General features: G+C 44.8%; 1 protein-coding gene across 3 annotated transcripts in view; it reads right to left on the reverse strand.

Moving 5' to 3' along the window:
• Window positions 1-851: 851 nt before the first annotated feature.
• LOC143769864 (CD48 antigen-like) overlaps window positions 852-24,084 on the reverse strand; it is a 62,752-nt gene continuing 39,519 nt past the window's right edge. The window contains exons 4-7 of one of the 3 annotated variants that reach the window (XR_013214501.1): window positions 22,789-22,911; window positions 20,233-20,717; window positions 19,508-19,578; window positions 5,526-5,583 (exon numbers count right to left, since the gene is read on the reverse strand). Coding sequence is in view for 1 of the 3 variants with exons in the window: in XM_077258874.1 (XP_077114989.1) it covers window positions 5,473-5,583; window positions 19,508-19,578; window positions 22,789-22,911 (305 nt within the window). In the remaining 2 variants the exon portion in view is untranslated. Of the gene's footprint in view, window positions 5,584-19,507; window positions 20,718-22,788; window positions 22,912-24,084 lie in introns of all 3 variants that reach the window. The other 2 variants (XM_077258874.1, XR_013214500.1) reach the window with 2 other exon arrangements.

The following is a 24,084-nucleotide window of genomic DNA, read 5'->3' on the forward strand; positions in this document are numbered from 1 at the left end:
AGATGCAGATAAGAAGAGCGAGCCAGTGATCGGATGTGGGGGGTGAATGAAAGCTCGGAATCAAGGATGACTCCAAGGCAGCGGGCATGTTGCTTTGGAGTAATGGTGGAACCGCACACAGAGATGGCAATGTCGGGCAAAGGTAGGTTTGTAGAGGGAGAGAACACGAGGAGTTCAGTTTTTGACAGGTTCAGTTTCAGATAGAGGGAGGACATGATGTTAGAGACAGCGGTAAGACAGATGGCAGACTACTGTTGCACGCTTCAGAGAGACATTCCAGATGCTACTCACAAACGTAAATGTACCAAGAGAAGCCTCACAGGGACGAAGAATCAATTTTAGTGTGTGTTAGGCCGGTTTCACATTAGTGTTTTGAGGAGCTGCGGAGGGCTGCCGCCTTCCTCCGCGAAGCCCCGCCCTTGGCCGCACCATCCGCCTCTAGCTCCGCCTACTTCTGCATGCGGCCTGCATGCGTCCTGCGTACCTATCTTTAACATTAGGTACGCAGGTTGTGCTGCTGTATGTGGATGCTTCAGCATGGGTCGTTTTGACAATGCGGTGACCAGCGTAGGACGCAGCTTGTAGCAATTTATTTTTTTCTCCACATTGTCAAAACGACGCATGCTGAAGCATCCGCATACAGCGGCACGACCTGCGTACCTAATGTTAAAGATAGGTACGCAGGACGCATGCAGGCCGCATGCAGAAGTAGGCGGAGCTAGAGTCGAATGGTGCGGCCAAGGGCGGGGCTTCACAGAGGAAGTCCACAGCCCTCCACATCTCCTCAAAACGCTAATGTGAAACTAGCCTTAGTGAGCTCATTGCAGTTAAAAAATGATTTTCATGAAACATTTGTAATAAAAAATTAATTTTATGAGTCTATTTTCATTTATTTTGAGGTATTGTCTTATTTAACATAGTTACTTAAATTGTCAGAAAACGTGATGTCCTATGACAAAACGGAGGTCATTTTCGGATTCAGCGCACTTAAAAACATAAAGATTACGTGGAATAACCAAAACAGCCCTTGAAAAAAAATTTTTTGCAGACCTGTGTAGTTGAATGTGTTACTTGACAAGCATGGATGCCAGGTCCCACTTTTTGGATAAAGAAAAGATGTCAGTGAGCTATAAGGAATTTAGTTTGAGGAGATAACACTTTAATTTTCCTCCTGGAACTCTTAGAAATAACACCACTCTTAAGGCCCCGTCTCACATAGCGATTTACTAACGATCACGACCAGCGATACGACCTGGCCGTGATCGTTGGTAAGTCGTTGTGTGGTCGCTGGGGAGCTGTGACACAGACAGCTCTCTCCAGCGACCAACGATCAGAGGAATGACTTCGGCATCGTTGAAACTGTCTTCAATGATGCCGAAGTCCCCCTGCAGCACCCGGGTAACCAGGGTAAACATCGGGTTACTAAGCGCAGGGCCGCGCTTAGTAACCCGATGTTTACCCTGGTTACCAGCGTAAATGTAAAAAATAACAAACAGTACATACGCACCATCTGATGTCCGTCAGGTCCCTTGACGTCTGCTTCCTGCTCTGACAGTGCCGCCGTACAGTGAGAGCAGATCACAGCGGTGACGTCACTGCTGTGCTGTGCTCTCACTGTACGGCAGCACTCAGAGCAGGAAGCAGACGGCAAGGGACCTGACGCTTAGTAACCCGATGTTTACCCTGGTTACCAGTGAAGACCTCGCTGGATCGGTGTCACACACACCGATTCAGCGATGTCAGCGGGACCTCAACGACCAAAAAAAGGTCCAGGCCATTCCGACACGACCAGCGATCTCACAGCAGGGGCCTGATCGCTGGTACGTGTCACACATGGCGAGATCGCTACTGAAGTCGCTGTTGCGTCACAAAACTTGTGACTCAGCAGCGATCTCGCTATGTGAGACGGGGCCTTAATCCATATGCACATATCACATCTCAAAAAAAAAAAAAAAAAAAAGATTAGATAACTACTACTGTAAGGGTACCGTCACACAGTGGCATTTTCATCGCTACGACGGCACGATTCGTGACGTTCTAGCGATATCGTTACGATATCGTAGTGTCTGACACGCTACTGCGATCCGGATCCCCGCTGAGAATCGTACGTCGTAGCAGATCGTTTGAAACTTTCTTTCGTCGTCTAGTGTCCCGCTGTGGCGGCATGATTGCATCGTGTGACACAGGTTGTATACGATGTGCGCACAGTAACCAACGGCTTCTACATCGCAAATACGTCATGAAATTATCGCTCCAGCGCCGTGTATTGCAACGTGTGACCGCAGTCTATGACGCTGGAGCGATAATCATACGACGCTGCAACGTCACGAATCGTGCCGTCGTAGCGATGAAAATGCCACTGTGTGACGGTACCCTTAGGGTGCGGACTGATCATTGATTTAGATTTGAAATGTGCAATACTCAATTTTGCCTGTGGAGGCACTGCAGGGAAATAGAACACATTGCCAGATTCATCTACTATTCGCTGTGGTGCTTTCCTCATGTGCAGGCACTGCAGGACCTTAAGTATCTATGGTTATGACCACTGATATAGTGACAGTTAGTTAGCTAGTTGCTAGTCGTTGCAATCATGGATACCTAAGGTCCTGCAATGCCTGCATATGAGGAAAGAGACATAGCAAATCAGACAAACTATACTACATTTCTAATTGGAGGCATTTGCTAATATCATTATTAGTATACCTACTACATACTGAAATAGGATCATGGAGATGGTAATGCCCCTTTAATTATTGAAATATAAATGTGAGTAGTTGAAAGCTGATCTACTTAGTTTTAGTAAAATATTTGTTGTTAATAGAGACCTGTATTCTGCTGACTGTCTCTATCCACAGAGAAATGAGGAATTGTGGATTATGGTGGATTTTGCATTTAGACAATTGTACACTGTGGGGGCGGGGCTTGACACAGGAAACACCCATGAGAAAATCCCTGTGTCATGCTCCGCCCCCTAGGATCCCGACTCAACTATTTCCTCTGGAATATTCTTTTTTATTAAGGGAAAAAGTAATTTCCGTTCATTACCATAAAACATGTTGGTAAAGACCCAGTAATATTAGACAACGTGCTGATGGGGCTCAGTGGACTATCTGTTGCTGGATCCTTCTGCCTCATGTAATGGATCTGTATCGATTGCTGCAGGACATCACGGAGATAAAGCTATTAACTGAAAGCAGGATGTATTACTGAAGAACACTTGACTCATCGCATCTGCTGTTTCCAGGCACTGACGTCAGTGGACATAATGGATCTTCTCTGCTTGTTTTTCCATAACAGCCAACGGACCATTAATAATTCACAAATCTTCATTATGCTGTGACAGATCCTGATAACTGAGCATTCGCCCAGGTCCTTAGTGAAAATTTCTGCAAGTTTAATACTTTACCTTGAACTTCCCTTTCTCCCCATTTCCAAGATCTCTGCTTGCTGTCAGTAAGTGGAGTAAAAGAACTAATGCTTTTTCACAGCTTCTACTCCATTCACTTTGTAGGACACCAGTGGTCACACATGTGCACTACCACTCCACTCATCCTTTTCCTTACATCAAAGGTTACTCCATATTCCTTGCTGACCTCTAGGATTTTGACCACAGGGACTCAGGGACAAGTAAATTTGTGACAGAGACTTCAGAACCCTCAAGAACAGGGCTCTGCAGAACCCCATCTTGATAAGAGCAGAAGTGCGCATGCATGGCCTCCACTCCATTCATTGTCAATGGGACTGCGGGAAATAAAGGAGCGCTGTAGTGTGCTATCTACAGCTGTCCAATAGACAATTAATGGAGCTGAGGCTGATCATATGCTCCACTCAAGACGGGGTCCAGCAGAGTCCTCTTTTTGGGTTCCAGAGTAGCAATCACTGTAATGATCTTTTAATGCCCTGTCAAATATGACTTGTAATACACAGGTATCAAAATAAATTATACTAACACCGTAAAAAACCCTCAAAGTCCCCTAGGTTGGGGAAGAACATTTTTTTAATACATTTTTAAAACAATGATATAAAAAACCAACAAAAGAAATAAAAAATAGTAAAATTATATACAATAAAATAAAAGTTGAAATTCAAAAACTAAAATATTTACAGGGTCTGTAAACGTTGTCCCAACCAACAAAGCAGTACGGCTCCCTGCACTGCATAGTGGCCATTTCTGGTACTACACCTCAGGTCCTATTGACTTAAATCCACACTGATCGAATCTTGATGATCTATTCCAAAGATAGGTCAACAATAAGTCCGGAAAACCCCTTTATGAAGATGTTTTTCTAAGCGCAGAGTAAAAGGTAAACTTTGTAATATACTTCAACTTTAATATAAAGCAATAGCAGAAGTATTCGTCTGACAGTCGGGAAGCATTGCACTGGCAAAGAGGGATTGCTGAAGACTTGCACCCCCATTATCAGGCATTTATCCTATATCCACAGGATATTTAATAACTACCCCAGAAAGAAATACGCTTTATTCCGTGGCTGGCAGGCAGTATATACAGATGAAATTAGGAATACTGCTCAGGAAATAATAAATAAGGTGAAATTTTATATACAAGCGTCTACCTGTCATGGTTAAAGGGGTTCTCAGATGTCGCTCAGCTCCATAACCACAGCGCTTTATAGACATCACTGTCTCCAATAAGGATCATGATCTAAAGTCTCTAATCACACGTAACCTTTCAGCCCAAACCCTGTAAACTCCCAGTAAATAGAAGGTGATTGAATCGGTGATGAGTGATTAGGAAAAAAATCCATAGATGAGCTAAGTATGATGACCTCATGATGTATGGTACTGTGTGAGTTCATTAGTAAAGCCCCTGAGTAATCAGTAAGGATTAAAGAGACACTACCTCTCTATTCTGGTGTTGGGCTAAATAAATACACATCACGTACTCACCTAAGTCTGGAAAGGGTTGGTCATTTTTGGATTTTCTAACCCAAAAGTAAACCTCTCACTGCTGTAATCCCTGGTGATCACCTATAATCTGTAGTGAGAAGTGTTCAGTTTCCCAACAGCACTACCGGTGGAGAAATGAGGTATTACAGTTTCTATTGAAATGTATAAATGTATAAACATGCCGGGTCCTCCAAAGATAAGGGCAGCCCTTCTTGGCTTTTTCCAACGCTAGATAAAAGTTAACCTTCCTCATTAAAATCCAGAAACCAGATGGTACCAACGTTTGTTCCCCTTGGGTTCTCCATGTCGTGTCTCTGACCACTGCATTGCTGCCTGATCTCCAGGGCTTGTAGATATATGGGATGGGTGACATACAAGTTACAGGTATATGATGGAGGAGACATCCCAGTAAAGCCAGTGGATATAACATATGATTACTGGGGCGCAGGCAGAGCAGCTCCAGTCCGCCTCTAGCATGGAGAAGTGACGAGTGTGCACACGACTTGTGTTTCTCCATAGTAGGTGATGTTACATCTTCATTTCCCACACTCTTGTGCATCTCAGCTATCGCATGTACTTCGGTTGTGGATGTTGCAGCGTGGTGTACACCGTCTCCACTTTCACCTTTTGCGGAGAAGGCATTCCATTGTAGTGATCATTTTCCATCTCGATTCTCTGAAGAAAAAAGAAAACCGGAGAAGATTCAGTATCAGTAACATGTAGAAGAGTGGGGGTGACATATTACACCTACCGAAAACAAGACACTATGTTCAGATTACAACAGCCAGCCAAGGCTGGTTACGACACCATTAGCTTATTTTAAAGGGGAAAAATCATCAGAAAGGTTTTTATGTTAAATGCATTTAAAAAAAAAAAATGTTGGCTTTTTTTTTCATATTACAATCTGTATTTAAAAAAATACAATTCTTCCAATTTTCATACTGGTCACTAGAGATATTTTTCACTCATACCTCCTGTTCTTTAGAAGAGACTTTTCAGAAGTCTCATTATCATCACAGACCGGATTACAATGACTGATAACACCTCTACATATAGTAGATAACACAGGATCCACCATTCACAATAGGTGATGTCACAGCTCACCTCCTCCTCCTGTACAATGACTAATAACACCTCTATATACAGTAGATAACACAGTATCCACAATATATGATGTCACAGCTCACCTCCTCCCCCTCCTGTACAATGACTGATGACACCTCTATATACAGTAGATAACACAGGATAAACCATTCACAATAGGTGGTCACAGCTCACCTCCTCCTCCTGTAAAATGACTGATAACACCTCTATATACAGTAGATAACACAGGATCCACCTTCCACAATAGGTGATGTCACACTTCACCACCTCCACCTCATGTACAATGACTTATATTTACTGTATATAGAGGTGTTATCAGTCATTGTACATGAGGTGGGGGAGGTGAGCTGTGATATCACGTATCGTGAATGGTGGATCCTGTATTATTTACTGTATATAGTGGTGTTAACACAGGATCCACCATTCACAATACGTGATGTCACAGCTCACATCCGCTTCCTCCTGTACAATGACTGACAACACAGGATCCACAATTCACGATAGGTGATGTCACAGCTCACCTCCTCCTTCTCCTGTAAAATGACTGACAACACAGGATCCACAATTCACGATAGGTGATGTCACAGCTCACCTCCTCCTCCTCCTGTACAATGACTAACAACACAGTGTCCACCATTCACAATAGGTGATGTCACAGCTCACCTCTTCCTCCTGTACAATGACTAACAACACAGGGTCCATCATTCACAATAGGTGATGTCACAGCTCATCTCCTCTTCCTGTACAATAACTGACAACAAAGGGTCCACCATCCATAATAGGAGATGCCACAGCTCACCTCCTCCTCCTCCTCCTGTACAATGACTGACAACACAGGGTCCACCATTCACAATAGGTGATGTCACAGTTCACCTCCTCCTTCTCCTGCACAATGACTGACAACACAGGATCCACCATTCACGATAGGTGATGTCACAGCTCACGTCCTCCTCCTCCTCCTGTACAATGACTAACAACACAGGGTCCACCATTCACAATAGGTGATGTCACAGCTCACCTCCTCCTCTTCCTGTACAATGACTAACAACACAGGATCCAACATTCACAATAGGTGATGTCACAGCTCACGTGCTCCTCCTGTACAATGACTAACAACCCAGGGTCCACCATTCATAACAGGTGATGTCACAGCATACCTCCTCCTCCTGTTCAATGAATAACAACACAGATTCTACCATTCACAAAAGGTGATGTCACAGCTCATCTCCTCCTCCTCCATGACTAACAACACAGGGTCCACCATTCACAATAGGTGATGTCACAGCTAACCTCCTCCTCTTCCTGTACAATGACTAACAACACAGGATCCAACATTCACAATAGGTGATGTCACAGCTCATCTCCTCCTCCATGACTAAAAACACAGGGTCCACCATTCACAATAGGTGATGTCACGGCTCACCTCCTCCTCTTCCTGTACAATGATTGACAACACAGGATCCACCATTCACAATAGGTGATGCCACAGCTCATTTCCTCCTCATCCTGTAAAATGACTGACAACACAGGATCAATCATTCATGATAGATGTTGTCACAGCTCACCTCCTCCTCCTGTACAATGACTGACAACACAGGGTCCACCATTCATCATAGATGATGTCACAGCTCACCTCCTGCTCCTCTTGTACAATAATAACACAGGATCCACAATTCATGATAGGGACTGTCCAGAGTGTAGAGAGACCCAACGTGCCGTGAGGGAGGTACAGAACAGTTGCAGGATTTGTGTTTAGCATGTGTCTCCTGGCCCTGTGGTCAGATATTATTGAGTCCAGAGTGTTTGGCAGGATTGCAGATATTTCCTATTGTTCATTCCCTTGTGGTCCTTTCTCCTTTCCCGTAAACAAGGCGAGGACTGTTTTGTTTTAGGAAATAACATGTTGTGCAGTTCTTGATTTGCGTTTCCAAGTCTGGATGGTGAACTGCAGTTCTGACTTCGGTTGGACATGTTATCTAGCGGACTGCAGCCTCTCATGTATGTACAGTGCCTTACGAAAGTATTTGGCTCCCTGGAACTTTTCAACCTTTTCCCACATATCATGCTTCAAACATAAAGATACCAAATGTAATTTTTTGGTGAAGAATCAACAAGTGGAACACAATTGTGAAGTTGAATGAAATTTATTGGTTATTTAAAATTTTTGTGGAAAATCAAAAACTGAAAAGTTTCTGAATGATCCAATGTTGTCCTAAATGCCTAATGATGATAAATATAACCCACTTGTGTGTAATCAAGTCTCTGTATAAATGCACCTGCTCTGTGATAGTCTCAGGGTTCTGTTTGAAGCACAGAGAGCATCATGAAGACCAAGGAACACAACAGGCAGGTCCGTGATACTGTTGTGGAGAAGTTTAAAGCCAGATTTGGATAGAAAATGATTTCCAAAACTTTAAACATCCCAAGGAGCTCTGTGCAAGCGATCATATTGAAATGGAAGGAGTATCATATCACTGCAAATCTACCAAGACCTGGCCGTCCCTCTAAACTTTCATCTCAAACAAGAAGACTTATCAGAGATGCAGCCAAGAGGCCCATGATCACTCTGGATGGACTGCAGAGATCTACAGCTGAGGTGGGACAGTCTGTCCATAGAACAACAATCAGTCGTACACTGCACAAATCTGGCCTTTATGGAAGAGTGGCAAGAAGAAATCCATTTCTAAAAGATATCCATAAAAAGTGTCCTTAAAAGTTTGCAACAAGCCACCTGGGAGACACACCAAACATGTGGAAGAAGGTGCTCTGGTCAGATGAAACCAAAATCGAACTATTTGGCAACAATGCCAAACGATATGTTTGGCGTAAAGGCAACACAGCTCATCACCTTGAACACACCATCCCCACTGTCAAACATGGTGGTGGCAGCATCATGGTTTGGGCCTGTGTTGTGAATTTGGATTCTGGGCTCCCCCGGTGGCTACTGGTGGAATTGAACTTGTGACATCATCTTCCCTGTTCACCTGTTCTGATTAGATCTGGGTGTCGCTATATAACCTGGCTTCTCTGTTAGATGCTTGCCGGTCAACAATGTTATCAGAAGCCTCTCTGTGCTTGTTCCTGCTCCCAGACATCTACTAGATAAGTTGGACATTCGTCCATGTTTTGTTTTTGTATTTTGGTTCCAGTTCACAGCTGCAGTTTCGTTACTGTGTCTGGAAAGCTCTTGTTGATCAGGAATTGCCACTCTGGTATTATGAGTTAATGCCAGAGTCCTAAAGTAATTTCTGGATGTGTTTTGTTAGGGTTTTCTACTGACCATGAAAGTATGCTTTCTGTCTTCTGCTATCTAGAAAGCGGACCTCAAATTTGCTAAAACTATTTTCCTGCTGCGTTTGTTGTTTCATCTCATATCACCGCCAATATATGTGGGGGGCCTCTGTCTCCTTTTTGGGCATTTCTCTAGAGGTGAGTCAGGTCTTATATTTCCCTCTGCTAGCATTATTTAGTTCTCCGGCCGGCGCTGGGCATATAGGGATAAAAAGTAGGACATGCTACCTGGCTACTTCTAGATGATGCGGTAGGTTTAGTTCATGGTCAGTATAGTTACATCTTCCAAGAGCTTGTTCCTATTGAGGCTTATGCTAGTTCTCTGGCCATGGAGATCATGACAGTTTGACCGGCCACTAAAGGGTTAAAATCCTTGGCTGAGAAAGGAGAGAAATAAGAAGTCTGCTGAAAATTTTTTTTTTTTTTCTCTAGTAGTTAGTGTGCTCTTAATTGGATCACTTGCCAGTCTGTCTATGCTGCAGTCTTTCTTTTTTTTCTCTCTCCTTCTAATCTTTGAATGGCTCTATGTTCACCTGTCTATAATGGATCTACAGAGTGTAACTGCAGGTTTGAATAATCTCGCCACGAAAGTACAAAGTTTGCAAGATTTTGTTGTTCATGCTCCGGTATCAGAGCCGAGAATTCCTTTGCCGGAATTCTTCTCAGGGAATAGATCTAGCTTTCAGAATTTTAGAAATAATTGTAAGTTATTTTTGTCCCTGAAATCTCGTTCTGCTGGAGACCCTGCACAGCAGGTTGGGATTGTGATTTCCTTGCTCCGCGGCGACCCTCAAGATTGGGCTTTTGCATTGGCACCAGGGGATCCTGCGTTGCGCAATGTGGATGCGTTTTTTCTGGCCTTGGGCTTGCTGTATGAGGAACCTCATTTGGAACTTCAGGCAGAAAAAACTTTGATGTCCCTATCGCAGGGGCAAGATGAAGCTGAAATTTACTGCCAAAAATTCCGTAAATGGTCTGTGCTTACTCAGTGGAATGAGTGTGCCTTGGCGGCTACTTTCAGAGAGGGTCTTTCTGATGCCATTAAGGATGTTATGGTGGGGTTCCCTGTGCCTGCAAGTCTGAATGAGTCCATGACAATGGCCATTCAGATCGATAGGCGTCTGCGGGAGCGCAAACCAGTGCACCATCTGGCGGTGTCCACTGAGAAGACGCCAGAAAACATGCAGTGTGATAGAATTCTGTCCAGAAGCGAGCGGCAGAATTTTAGACGGAAAAATGGGTTGTGTTTCTATTGTGGGGATTCTACTCATGTTATATCAGCATGCTTTAAGCGTACTAAAAAGCTTGATAAATCCGTTCCCATTGGCACTTTACAGTCTAAATTTATTTTGTCTGTGACCCTGATTTGCTCTTTGTCATCTATTACTACGGACGCCTATATCGACTCTGGCGCCGCTTTGAGTCTTATGGATTGGTCCTTTGCCAATCGTTGTGGGTATGATTTAGAGCCTTTGGAGACTCTTATTCCTCTGAAGGGGATTGACTCCACCCCATTGGCTAATAATAAACCACAATACTGGACACAAGTGACTATGTGTATTAATCCGGATCACCAGGAGACTATTCGTTTTCTGGTGCTGTATAATCTACATGATGATTTGGTGCTGGGATTGCCATGGCTGCAGTCTCACAACCCAGTCCTTGACTGGAGAGCTATGTCTGTGTTGAGCTGGGGATGTAAGGGGACTCATGGGGACGTACCTTTGGTGTCCATTTCATCATCTATTCCCTCTGAAATCCCTGAGTTCCTGTCTGATTATCGTGACGTCTTTGAAGAACCCAAGCTGGGTTCATTACCTCCGCACCGTGAGTGCGATTGTGCTATAGATTTAATTCCGGGTAGTAAATACCCAAAGGGTCGTTTATTTAATCTGTCTGTGCCTGAACATACTGCTATGCGAGAATATATAAAGGAGTCCTTGGAAAAGGGACATATTCGTCCATCGTCATCTCCCTTAGGAGCCGGTTTTTTCTTTGTGTCAAAAAAAGACGGCTCTTTGAGACCATGTATTGATTATCGGCTTTTGAATAAAATCACGGTTAAATATCAATACCCATTGCCGTTGCTGACTGATTTGTTTGCTCGCATAAAGGGGGCCAAGTGGTTCTCTAAGATTGATCTCCGTGGGGCGTATAATTTGGTGCGGATCAGGCAGGGGGATGAGTGGAAAACCGCATTTAATACGCCCGAGGGCCACTTTGAGTATTTGGTGATGCCTTTTGGTCTTTCTAATGCCCCTTCAGTCTTCCAGTCCTTTATGCATGATATTTTCCGCGATTTTTTGGATAAATTTATGATAGTGTATCTGGATGATATTCTGATTTTTTTCGGATGATTGGGACTCTCATGTCCGGCAAGTTAAGAGGGTTTTTCAGGTTTTGCGGTCTAATTCTCTGTGTGTCAAGGGTTCTAAGTGCGTTTTTGGGGTTCAGAGAATTTCCTTTTTGGGATATATTTTTTCTCCCTCTTCCATTGAGATGGATCCTGTCAAGGTTCAAGCTATTTGTGATTGGACGCAGCCCTCTTCTCTTAAAAGTCTTCAGAAATTTTTGGGCTTTGCCAACTTTTATCGTCGATTTATTTCTGGTTTTTCGGATGTCGTTAAGCCATTGACCGATTTGACTAGACAGGGTGCTGATGTTGCTAATTGGTCCCCTGATGCTGTGGAAGCCTTTCAGGAGCTTAAGCGCCGTTTTTCTTCTGCCCCTGTGTTGCGTCAGCCTGATGTGACTCTTCCTTTTCAGGTTGAGGTCGACGCTTCTGAGATCGGGGCTGGGGCAGTGTTGTCGCAGAAAAGTTCTGACTGCGCCGTGATGAGGCCTTGTGCCTTCTTTTCCCGTAAATTTTCGCCCGCTGAGCGGAATTATGATGTTGGGAATCGGGAGCTTTTGGCCATGAAGTGGGCGTTTGAGGAGTGGCGCCATTGGCTCGAGGGGGCCAGACATCAGGTGGTGGTATTGACTGACCACAAAAATTTGATCTATCTTGAGACCGCCAGGCGCCTGAATCCTAGACAGGCGCGCTGGTCATTATTTTTCTCTCGGTTTAATTTTGTGGTATCGTACCTACCGGGTTCTAAGAATGTTAAGGCGGATGCCCTTTCTAGGAGTTTTGAGCCTGATTCACCCGGCAACTCTGACCCCACAGGTATTCTTAAGGAGGGAGTTATCTTGTCAGCCGTTTCTCCAGACCTGCGGCGGGCCTTGCAGGAGTTTCAGGCGGATAGACCGGATCGTTGTCCGCCTGATAGGTTGTTTGTTCCTGATGATTGGACCAGTAGAGTCATCTCTGAGGTACATTCTTCTGCATTGGCAGGTCATCCTGGAATTTTTGGTACCAGGGATTTGGTGGCAAGATCCTTCTGGTGGCCTTCCCTGTCACGAGATGTGCGAGGCTTTGTGCAGTCTTGTGACGTTTGTGCTCGGGCCAAGCCTTGTTGTTCTCGGGCTAGTGGATTATTGTTGCCCTTGCCTATTCCTAAGAGGCCTTGGACACACATCTCGATGGATTTTATTTCAGATCTGCCTGTTTCTCAGAAGATGTCTGTCATCTGGGTGGTGTGTGACCGTTTTTCTAAGATGGTCCATTTGGTTCCCCTGCCCAAATTGCCTTCTTCTTCCGAGTTGGTGCCCCTGTTTTTTCAAAATGTTGTTCGTTTGCATGGTATTCCTGAGAATATCGTTTCTGACAGAGGAACCCAATTTGTGTCTAGATTTTGGCGGGCATTCTGTGCTAGGATGGGCATAGATTTGTCTTTTTCGTCTGCTTTTCACCCTCAGACTAATGGCCAGACCGAGCGGACTAATCAGACCCTGGAGACATATCTGAGGTGTTTTGTGTCTGCTGACCAGGATGATTGGGTTGCTTTTTTGCCATTGGCGGAGTTCGCCCTCAATAATCGGGCCAGCTCTGCCACTTTGGTGTCCCCGTTTTTCTGTAATTCGGGGTTCCACCCTCGATTTTCCTCCGGTCAGATGGAATCCTCGGATTGTCCTGGAGTGGATGCGGTGGTGGAGAGATTGCATCATATCTGGGGGCAGGTGATGGACAATTTAAAGTTGTCCCAGGAGAAGACTCAGCTTTTTGCCAACCGTCACCGTCGTGTTGGTCCTCGGCTTTGTGTTGGAGATTTGGTGTGGTTGTCTTCTCGTTTTGTCCCTATGAGGGTCTCATCTCCTAAGTTTAAGCCTCGGTTCATCGGTCCGTATAAAATATTGGAGATTCTTAACCCTGTTTCCTTCCGTTTGGACCTCCCTGCATCCTTTTCTATTCTTAACGTTTTTCATCGGTCGTTATTGCGCAGGTATGAGGCACCGGTTGTGCCTTCCGTTGAGCCTCCTGCTCCGGTGTTGGTTGAGGGTGAGTTGGAGTACGTTGTGGAAAAAATCCTAGACTCCCGTGTTTCCAGACGGAGACTCCAGTATCTGGTCAAGTGGAAGGGATACGGCCAGGAGGATAATTCTTGGGTCACTGCATCTGATGTTCATGCCTCTGATCTGGTTCGTGCCTTTCATAGGGCCCATCCTGATCGCCCTGGTGGTTCTGGTGAGGGTTCGGTGCCCCCTCCTTGAGGGGGGGGTACTGTTGTGAATTTGGATTCTGGGCTCCCCCGGTGGCTACTGGTGGAATTGAACTTGTGACATCATCTTCCCTGTTCACCTGTTCTGATTAGATCTGGGTGTCGCTATATAACCTGGCTTCTCTGTTAGATGCTTGCCGGTCAACAATGTTATCAGAAGCCTCTCTGTGCTTGTTCCTGCTCCCAGACATCTACTAGATAAGTTGGACATTCGTCCATGTTTTGTTTTTGTATTTTGGTTCCAGTTCACAGCTGCAGTTTCGTTACTGTGTCTGGAAAGCTCTTGTTGATCAGGAATTGCCACTCTGGTATTATGAGTTAATGCCAGAGTCCTAAAGTAATTTCTGGATGTGTTTTGTTAGGGTTTTCTACTGACCATGAAAGTATGCTTTCTGTCTTCTGCTATCTAGAAAGCGGACCTCAAATTTGCTAAAACTATTTTCCTGCTGCGTTTGTTGTTTCATCTCATATCACCGCCAATATATGTGGGGGGCCTCTGTCTCCTTTTTGGGCATTTCTCTAGAGGTGAGTCAGGTCTTATATTTCCCTCTGCTAGCATTATTTAGTTCTCCGGCCGGCGCTGGGCATATAGGGATAAAAAGTAGGACATGCTACCTGGCTACTTCTAGATGATGCGGTAGGTTTAGTTCATGGTCAGTATAGTTACATCTTCCAAGAGCTTGTTCCTATTGAGGCTTATGCTAGTTCTCTGGCCATGGAGATCATGACAGGCCTGCTTTTCTTCAGCGGGGACAGGGAAGATGTTTAAAATTGATGGGAAGATGGATGGAGCCAAATACAGGACCATTCTTGAAGAAAACCTGTTGGAGTCTGCAGAAGACCTGAGACTGGGATGGAGATTTGTCTTCCAGCAAGACAATGATCCCAAACATAAAGCAAAATCTACAATGGAATGGTTCACAAATAAAGATATCCAGGTGTTAGAATGGCCAAGTCAAAGTCCAGACATCAATCCAATCGAGAATCTGTGGAAGAGCTGAAAACTGCTGTTCACAAACGATCTCCATCAAACCTCACTGAGCTTGAGCTGTTTGCCAAGGAAGAATGGGCAAGAATTTCAGTCTCTCGATGTACCAAACTGATAGAGACACACCCCAAGCGACTTGCAGCTGTAATCACAGCAAAAGGTGGCGCAACAAAGTATTAAGTTAAAGGGGCCGAATAATATTGCACGCCCCACTTTTCAGTTTTTGATTTTCCACAAAAATTTTAAATGACCAATAAATTTTGTTCAACTTCACCATTGTGTTCCACTTGTTGTTGATTCTTCACCAAAAATTACTTTTGCAAGGCACTGTAAATAGTGTCCCAATGGTGCTGTGTGACCTGGGATATCCCACTCCTAAGGGTACCGTCACACAGTGCCATTTTCATCGCTACAACGGCACGATCCGTGACGTCGCAGCGTCGTATGATTATCGCTCCAGCGTCGTAGACTGCGGTCACACTTTGCAATCACGGCGCTGGAGCAATGCCGAAGTCCCCGGGTAACCAGGGTAAACATCGGGTTACTAAGCGCAGGGCCGCGCTTAGTAACCCGATGTTTACCCTGGTTACCAGCGTAAAAGTAAAAAAAACAAACAGTACATACTCACATTCCGGTGTCTGTCCCCCGGCGTTCTGCTTCTCTGCACTGTGTAAGCACAGCGGCCGGAAAGCAGAGCGGTGACGTCACCGCTGTGCTCGCTTTCCGGCCGGCAGGCGCTCACAGTGCAGAGAAGCTGAGACGCCGGAGGACAGACACCGGAATGTAAGTATGTACTGTTTGTTTTTTTTACGTTTACGCTGGTAACCAGGGTAAACATCGGGTTACTAAGCGCGGCCCTGCGCTTAGTTACCCGATGTTTACCCTGGTTACAAGCGAACACATCGCTGGATCGGTGTCACACACAACGATCCAGCGATGTCAGCGGGTGATCAAGCGACGAAAGAAAGTTCCAAACGATCTGCTACGACGTACGATTCTCAGCGTGATGTCTGATCGCAGTAGCGTGTCAGACACAGCGATATCGTAACGATATCGCTAGAACGTCACGAATCGTGCCGTCGTAGCGATGAAAATTTCACTGTGTGACAGTACCCTAAGTCCTTGAAGTTGCGTAGGGCAGATCACTTACATGGGCTCAAGAAAGTTGATACATTTCCTGCTGTCACAAAGCTTAGATGGGAACTACAATGGCATTCCTTTGAATCTGAAGCTGCTTTTATAAGCATTCAACCACTTCAAAAGCCGAATTGTTAAGTCGATCATTTACAGGAACTGAACTACAAAGGATCTGAATGGGGTGGATCAGTCCCAACATTAGTTTGATGCTAAAAGAGCGTGTGCTCTATATAATTACGCCCCAATTTGGTGATGACGTAGTTCATAAAAATGGTCTTCAGAGTCCTGATGTGGAGTATTACTACCAAGCCCTAGATGGTTGGGAAAAGAGATTGCACTCCCCTATGGCAAGAGTCTCACCTGATTGTGATGTAGTAGATGTCGTAGTTGCAGTCAAGCTCTGGTACCTAATGGGGCTGTTAAATAAAATGGGGGTCTATTACCACCAGCGCTTGATGAAAGTTATAAGAGGTTGCTCACCCTATGGCAATGCACCTAGGTCATGGAGTCTAAGGGAGATGTTCGGTAGGATGATATTTAGAGTCCTAATAGGCTCCATAGCTACCAAACTTAGAAGGTTGTGAAAATAGTTTGTACCACCAATGGCAACATCCCAGCATGATGTTTATGTAATAGTTGCACCTGAACATGGTGCCTAAAGGAGCTTTTCATTAAGATGAGGGTCTATAACAACCAACACTAGATGAATGTCATAAGAGATGGTCCACTCTCTGGTAAATGCACACAATTCAAGGAGCCTAAGGGAACTGTTCAGTAGGATGGTGTTTATAGAGTCCTCATGGGGGTCTCGAAAGTTGTGAAAGCAGTTTTCACCACCTATGGCTGTGCTAGACCTTGATGCTGATGTAGCAGTTGTACCTGGACCTCGTGCATAAGGGCGCTGCATATTAAGATGGAGCCATATAAAGCAAACATGACCTAGACACATGATCCAAATCATCTGACATATATTAACTCTGATCATGTGTCCAATAGGGCTACTGAACCCATCATCATAAATCACATATGAGTACCTCCAGAACAAAAGATGATGCAAATGGTCAATTTTATAGAAAAAAATCAATATAAACTTTATTAACACCGATTAAAACACCACATCATACCACATTGGGACAGACAGTCAAACATGGAACAACATATACACTCTGTGAGATACATAGGTGACTGACACAGTCACCCGGCACAACAGCCAAACATCATGGCATCTATATATACATGTGTTCAGTCCTATACCTGGACCACCACCAGCTGTAGCTACTATGTATTATATTAATATTGCACTATATACTGCTTATCCTATCGCTACACGCTGGTATAATTAGAACACATACCCCCGCATATCATAGCTGACAATTCACATAAGGGGCCGTATAATTGGCAATTAGCATTACCTATATAGCAGGGATACCAAGATACGGCTGGAGTCCGGGCGAAAGCGTTGGGGCAGACGCTTTCGCCCGGACTCCTAAGGTTTAATAACCTTAGGGTTCCTTTTGTGTAATCTCAGCGTTTTGGGTCTGTACAGTTATATCAATAGTCTAGAATAGAGGCGTAAAATATATCTAGAAACACTCGTGTACTGCTCTCCCAAACTGGGCCCCTCTATGTACTCTAAGATCAAAAATTCCAGGAATGTGGCGTTCCCGTATGGACAGGAAGGAGCGCTCTGTGCTCACATGCAGGATATAGATCCAAGACATTCGTCTCCTTGTGCTCCTTGTCTGGAAAATGTAACTTGCTCACAACTAAATTGAATTGTGTGTAATTTAATGTACTGGTCAATGTGATCATCTGAAATTGAGAAGAGGAGTCATATTGCTGAAGGCTCTTCCCTGCTTTCCCATAGCTGACAGGTGGGCACGTGATAAGAAAGCCACAGTTTTATTGTTTGCCATCACTCACACAAGTAAAAAAAAGGGAACTTTCCGATTTATGCTAGCCGTAATATACAAGTTTACATCACTATCGGTCATCATATAAGGCCGAAAGTAAAGCTAAAGAACACAGTCCATTATCGGGTCACTAAATGTTAAGATCTGTTATAGGTGGAGGTTATAGGTGGAGGTTTCAAGTCCAAATATCTCAACCGATCACTCAAACTAGCAATCGGTGGTATCTCAAGATACGGACCCCAACTAGTAAAAAGTTAATTTACTATTTAAAATTTAGGTCTAAAATGCTTTTTTGACTTTGCGTCTTGTGGACACCCAAAGGAGGCCAAAATGTTCTTGGTGGTCTCCATTGGGTGGTTGACTACTCACAGTCACGAATGGATGGACACAATACAAAGAATGGTTTTCCGAAACAAACTCTTTCTCGCTATCAAACATAATAAGAATTTAGATTTGGTTGGGGTGACACCTCTGGAACAGATTAACCGCCAATCATTGAATGGAAGGAAAATATTCAACTCTGAAGAATCTTATTTTATATGAAAACTACAACGTTTGTATCTAGATGGACTCATGATATCGTAGGTTGTATATATATATATATATATATATGTACTCCTATTACAGTAGCATTATACCCCCCTATCTTCTCTGCGTGGAGGCCTCTATATGAGCAACACTTTCCACATCGTTTAGAGCCATCTGGGCTTCTGTAGCGCACCTATCAAGGTGACCACACCAGTGTTTCGCATTTCTATTTTCGCCACTTATTATGGGGATAAGTGCAGAACATATTGAGTACGTGTGCACAGGATATTGGAGTTGTCAATATGTGTTTACTTTTTCATTTTTAGATTTTAGAATTGTATTTTTATATATTGATTGATTTAAGATGTAATTATTAATTATGTATATATTTAGGGTGGCTAATTATCAACATAGTTATTGACCCAAAGGGCTAGGATACCTCCATTCTGTGGCCACTACACTTCCTTCTCCTCTTGTGAGTCATGCCCTTACCAGATCATCCATTAGGTCATATGGGGTATCTCAAGGATACCCACACTTTTTTTTGTTTTTCTAACTTGACAAGGCATGCCCAGATCAGTGTGGTTCCAGGTCCAGAAGCCCCACCAAATACTCCTCAAAACACTTGTCATGTGCGCTGCTCAACAATCAGTGAGGTTCTCAGTCACAACCTAGACCTGCCACCATCTCAAGGGCAATTCATGCCCCATCTGCATTGGGCGATCAGGCTATGTAATATCATTAAAAACCACACTGCATTGCTCACAACATCTTTGACCCACGCACTAATAGAAGAGGTGGAACTACCAAAGCCTGTATAAAAGCCAAGACAGGGAATATAGCAGCCATCTTATGGTGAATCTGGAAATTGATAGGACATCACAGCTCAAAGATCAACACTAAAGTTAGCAAAAAGAAGGTATAAACCACTGAATAAACATTGTTGATCATTTTTGACAGCACAGACGTGAAGAACAGCTACTATCTGTTTACACATGATCTGGACTGGTTAGCACCCTTAGAAGGTAATCTCTCACCTGATTGTCTTCTCGTCGTTGTGTTGTCACCTCAATGTAATTTATTTCTGCATTACTGCTTCCTTTGGGTTCTGGTTAAAAAAAGAAACATATTTTTAGTGTTACTATAGAAACACCACAATCAGTGTGGAAAAGGAAGCACCGACTACACATATCCTCCTATCGACCACAACACATGGACCCACTGCAGGTCTTTGGAACTGAGCTTTGATCACTATAGATGCCCTTGGTTCTAAGTTCTGTCCTGTAGAACTTTAGTGGGACGTTGCGGTCCGAAGAGATAAGGCTTATGAGATACCTCCATATGCTTGCAGTTCCCCACTATCTAAAGGTCTGAATTGGCTCAGAGCAAGAAAAATGACCAGAATCCTGAACAATGATGCAACAACATGACATAAAGCACGCAGCATGTAAAACGAAGAAGCCCCCTCCTAGCGTCTCAGGAATATTGGCCACATTCTGATTTATTTCTTTAAAACTTCCCAATTATGGACTCATCTATTGGGTATGCTTATTTTGAGAATAAACCGTAACTTTTACTAATTATTTATGCATGTTTCGCCAGCAGTATTAGCTTCTTCTAGGGAGCGGTGAAATGCGTCATCTTTTTTCCCTTCTTTCCCTCTAAAGTTATATTCATCGAAAGCGTTATACACTAATATGAATGACAAAATGAGAAAGGTGGGATCATAACACTTTAAGCGGACTACTACTGTTTCGCTTACCTTCATCTAGGAACAGCTAGGCTCAGTGTCTCCAATGTGTTTACTTGGCCTATTGAAGTAGGAATTGAATTGATATCCACCTCCTGTTGGATCGGAGGCTCCTTGGTGCCTTCTTTATGTTTTGTTCTGCAGCTCTGATTGTTCTGATTGGCTCCTACATATAAGCACCAGCCCACCACCAGCCCAGCAGGGAAGATACCATCACAGTAAGGACAGACTAGTTATAGATCCCCAGTGATGAATGGTAAATAATTAGCTATTTCCTGGTGGCATTTTGATAATCACTAATGGGGAATGAGTCTGTAGCCCAAGAAAGAACCAAGCAAACAAATCACCCTGAAAATGACAGTATGGAATGTCTGGCTCTAGTCAGAGATCGAAAAAGAAAGGACACAGGACAGCGAATCAAACACCGAACAGAAGGGAGTGCAAGGAGCTATGAATGCAAAATGTCACTCTGCACACAGATGTCTTTGTTCAAGATCCTAGGAAGAACATTGCAGGGAGAATATTTATTTATTTACAAAATTTATTATAAATGGGTTGTCCGCCTTTGGGGACATTTTTTTTTTACTAAAATGCATGTATTTAGGGTTAAAAACATTTTTTGCAATTGGAATTCAATAAAAATTTTTGCACCGTTTGCCTTCTCCATAATCTCCATCTTAGCAGAAGGAGCCAGGTCGTATCGCTGGTCGTGATCGTTGGTAAGTCGTTTAGTGTAACGGTACCTTAAGACTTTGTCAGTGAGTTCATTTTGATTATTATATGGCTCAGTTGCAGAAAGAGTCAACTGAGAGTTCAATGAGCTGGGAGAGTCTTTGTCTATTTCCAGTCTGCAAAATGAGCTAACTGAGAATCAATGAGTGAGCTCACTCTGACAGGAGAGTCTCCGTGTTGCACTGTCTATTTTTCAATGCAACAAAGATGAATATGCGGAAAAACTAAAAGACTGTAAAAGCAAAGCAAACTTGCTTTCTATAGTTTGTGCATTACACTGTCTATTGCTAAAGGCTACAGAATTAATTACAAAGAATCCATTAGCGAGCTCATTATAAATTGAGCACTATCTATTGCTAGGGTGCAGAATGAGCTAACTGAGAAACTGTCAGTGAGTTGGTTCTGAAGGGATAGTCTCTGTAATGCCCTGCAAAGTGTAGACCTGCGTATCAAGATCACGGACACCCCATCAATGAGCTCATAGTGATGAGAGTGCCAGTGTATTGCACTGTCTATTGTGTACTGAAGAAGGAGCTAAATGAGAATCTGTCAGTGAGCGCGTTCTGACAGGAGAGTTTGTACCTCCTTCATCTGACTTTTCTGAGCTCTTAACTCATTTATAAGTGGCGGTGGTGAGTGCGGGCGGCTGTGCGTGGCGGTGGTGAGTGCGAGTGGCTGTGCGTGGCAGTGGTGAGTGCGGGCGGCTGTGCGTGGCGGTGGTGAGTGCGAGCGGCTGTGCGTGGCTGTGCCGAGTGCGGGCGGCTGTGCGTGGCGGTGGTGAGTGCGGGCGGCTGTGCGTGGCGGTGGTGAGTGCGAGCGGCTGTGCGTGGCTGTGCCGAGTGCGGGCGGCTGTGCGTGGCGGTGCTGAGTGCGGGCGGCTGTGCGTGGCGGTGGTGAGTGCGGGCGGCTGTGCGTGGCGGTGGTGAGTGCGGGCGGCTGTGCGTGGCGGTGGTGAGTGCGGGCGGCTGTGCGTGGTGGTGCTGAGAGTGCGGGCGGCTGTGCTGGGCGCCGAGTGCTGGGGGCCTGAGCAGGCGGGGACACCGGCGCGCTGTGGGGGTCAGCTGCCAGAGTCGCCGCTAGCTCAGGCCCCTGGCACTTGCTATATTTATCTGTCCCCCGTTCCACTGCTGCGTGCCGCTCTGTCTTCCGGGTCCTCTGGCTGTGACTGTTAAGTCAGAGGGCGGCGAGCATTAAGCGCGTCATAGAGGGCGGCGAGCATTAAGCGCGTCATCGCGCCCTCTGAACTGAACGTCATAGGCAGAGGATGTGGAGGACAGAGCAGCGCGCATCGGTGGAACGGGGGACAGGTAAATATAGCATACTCACTCTCCTGGCTCGTCCCTGCTTCTCCGTTGGAGATCGCGGTGTGCGTTCAGTGCTTACGCATACCGCGATCTCCTGGGAGCGTCACTCTGTGGGGTCCAGACTGCGCCGGCGCTTGCGCAGTCTATAAAGGCTTCGGACAGAGTGACGCTCCCAGCGTTATATTATAGATATTGAATGTTGTCTTCTCTTTATTCCCGGCCAAACGATTGGAGCAATTAGCACCAAATTTGGCAAGCCGTTCAATCAGGTACTGGGCCAAATGCCTGGACCAATCTGCCCCAAATTTGTCACTCTGGTAAATGAGACATTTCGGAAGCTTTTACCCCAGGATTCAGCGTTCTCTATGACCGATATGTTGGCTTCATATCTGCAGCAAGCAGAGATTTAACCTGACAAACAGATGAAAAAGACCCGTGCGAAGCCGCGTAATCCTATCAGTATGATAGGATGCAGAATTCTCCACCATTTGTGACAGTGGATGCAAGTGTCATACAGACAATTCTTACTTACCGCTACTTCCCTTGTGTTTCATCCTGATAAATATTACTGCTATTGTAATCAATAAGATTAGTGTTGTGATTGAAATTAGAATGATAAGGTGATTCCTGGAGATCGGAGTAAAGACTCTATCCCCTGTAAGGAAGAAAAAGAATAGAAAAAAGTATAAAATGTTACTATTTACATCAAACATCAAAGTACAATATAATCTAGAAATGTATACTGTTACCGAGCAGAAATATTCCGAAATGCCCTCATTATCCATACAGATAATTATAATATACACTGATAGAAAGTAACAACACAAAGAGAAAACAAAGGCAGTGCAGTATCTTTACTGAGTAGCTGTCACGGGAGTACTGGGTAGACTGAGGCTGGTTACCCGGGCCCCTGTGATATCCCTCAGGCTAGGGAAACCCTGTCTGTCCGTCTCCCAGAAGTTACACTAAAGGTGTGCCTGTCTGGGCCGCCAGGCCTGACCCTGTCTCCTGTTTCAGCCCTAAGCTGAAACCACCACCCGCCACGCAGTGAAGAGACCACACACCAATCCCCACAGAAAGCACAGACAAGGAAAACTGAAAAACGCACCACGCCGCAGTCACACAGGAATACACTATAATGTGCACAGGGCAAAACAAATACAAATATAGGAAGGAGAAATATGACAAAGGATAATACACCACCAGATACGATATTCCTTCTCCTAGACCACCACTCCAGACCGAGATCACCAGGCACAAGACACAAGCTATAATCGGTGACGCCCCAAAGTCCAGCACAACTATTTAAAGGCCGAGGGTGTGACCCAGCCTCCAACCAAATTACCAGCTAGATTTACCCCGAGCAAGCTGGATAAAGTCTAGCCAACACCACTGAACGTGTAGTGGACGTAAGTGGAATTACCGCTGTCTGTCGGACGCCCTAGTGTGAACAGCGTCCGACATGACAGCAGCCAGCAGAATAGTGAGTGCAGCTTTGTTCAGCTGTTGCTCATTGAGGTAATTGTCGTTGTGTTCGCCGCTGATCCTGCTGTCTGCTCCTTAGCGCCAGAGAACCACCACCTCTCCGCCCGGGGACCTGCTCTCTCTATTACCCAGGGAGGGAGAGGGTTTCCTGGGATGAGTGAAGCAATCCAGATCAAGGGATCCTGGAGGTGGTCAGATCCTTCTACTCGCACCTCTTGGGGAAGAGGGATCTTGATTGGGATGAGGTATCGGCATTCCTGGCTGAAGCCGGCCCCGAACCAGGGGTAGACCCCTCTCTTGACAGTTTGACAGAAATGATCAGGGTAGAGGAAGTTAAGTTAGC

Source organism: Ranitomeya variabilis, chromosome 1 (genome assembly GCF_051348905.1).
Source record: "Ranitomeya variabilis isolate aRanVar5 chromosome 1, aRanVar5.hap1, whole genome shotgun sequence".
In the NCBI taxonomy this organism is placed as follows: domain Eukaryota; kingdom Metazoa; phylum Chordata; class Amphibia; order Anura; family Dendrobatidae; genus Ranitomeya; species Ranitomeya variabilis.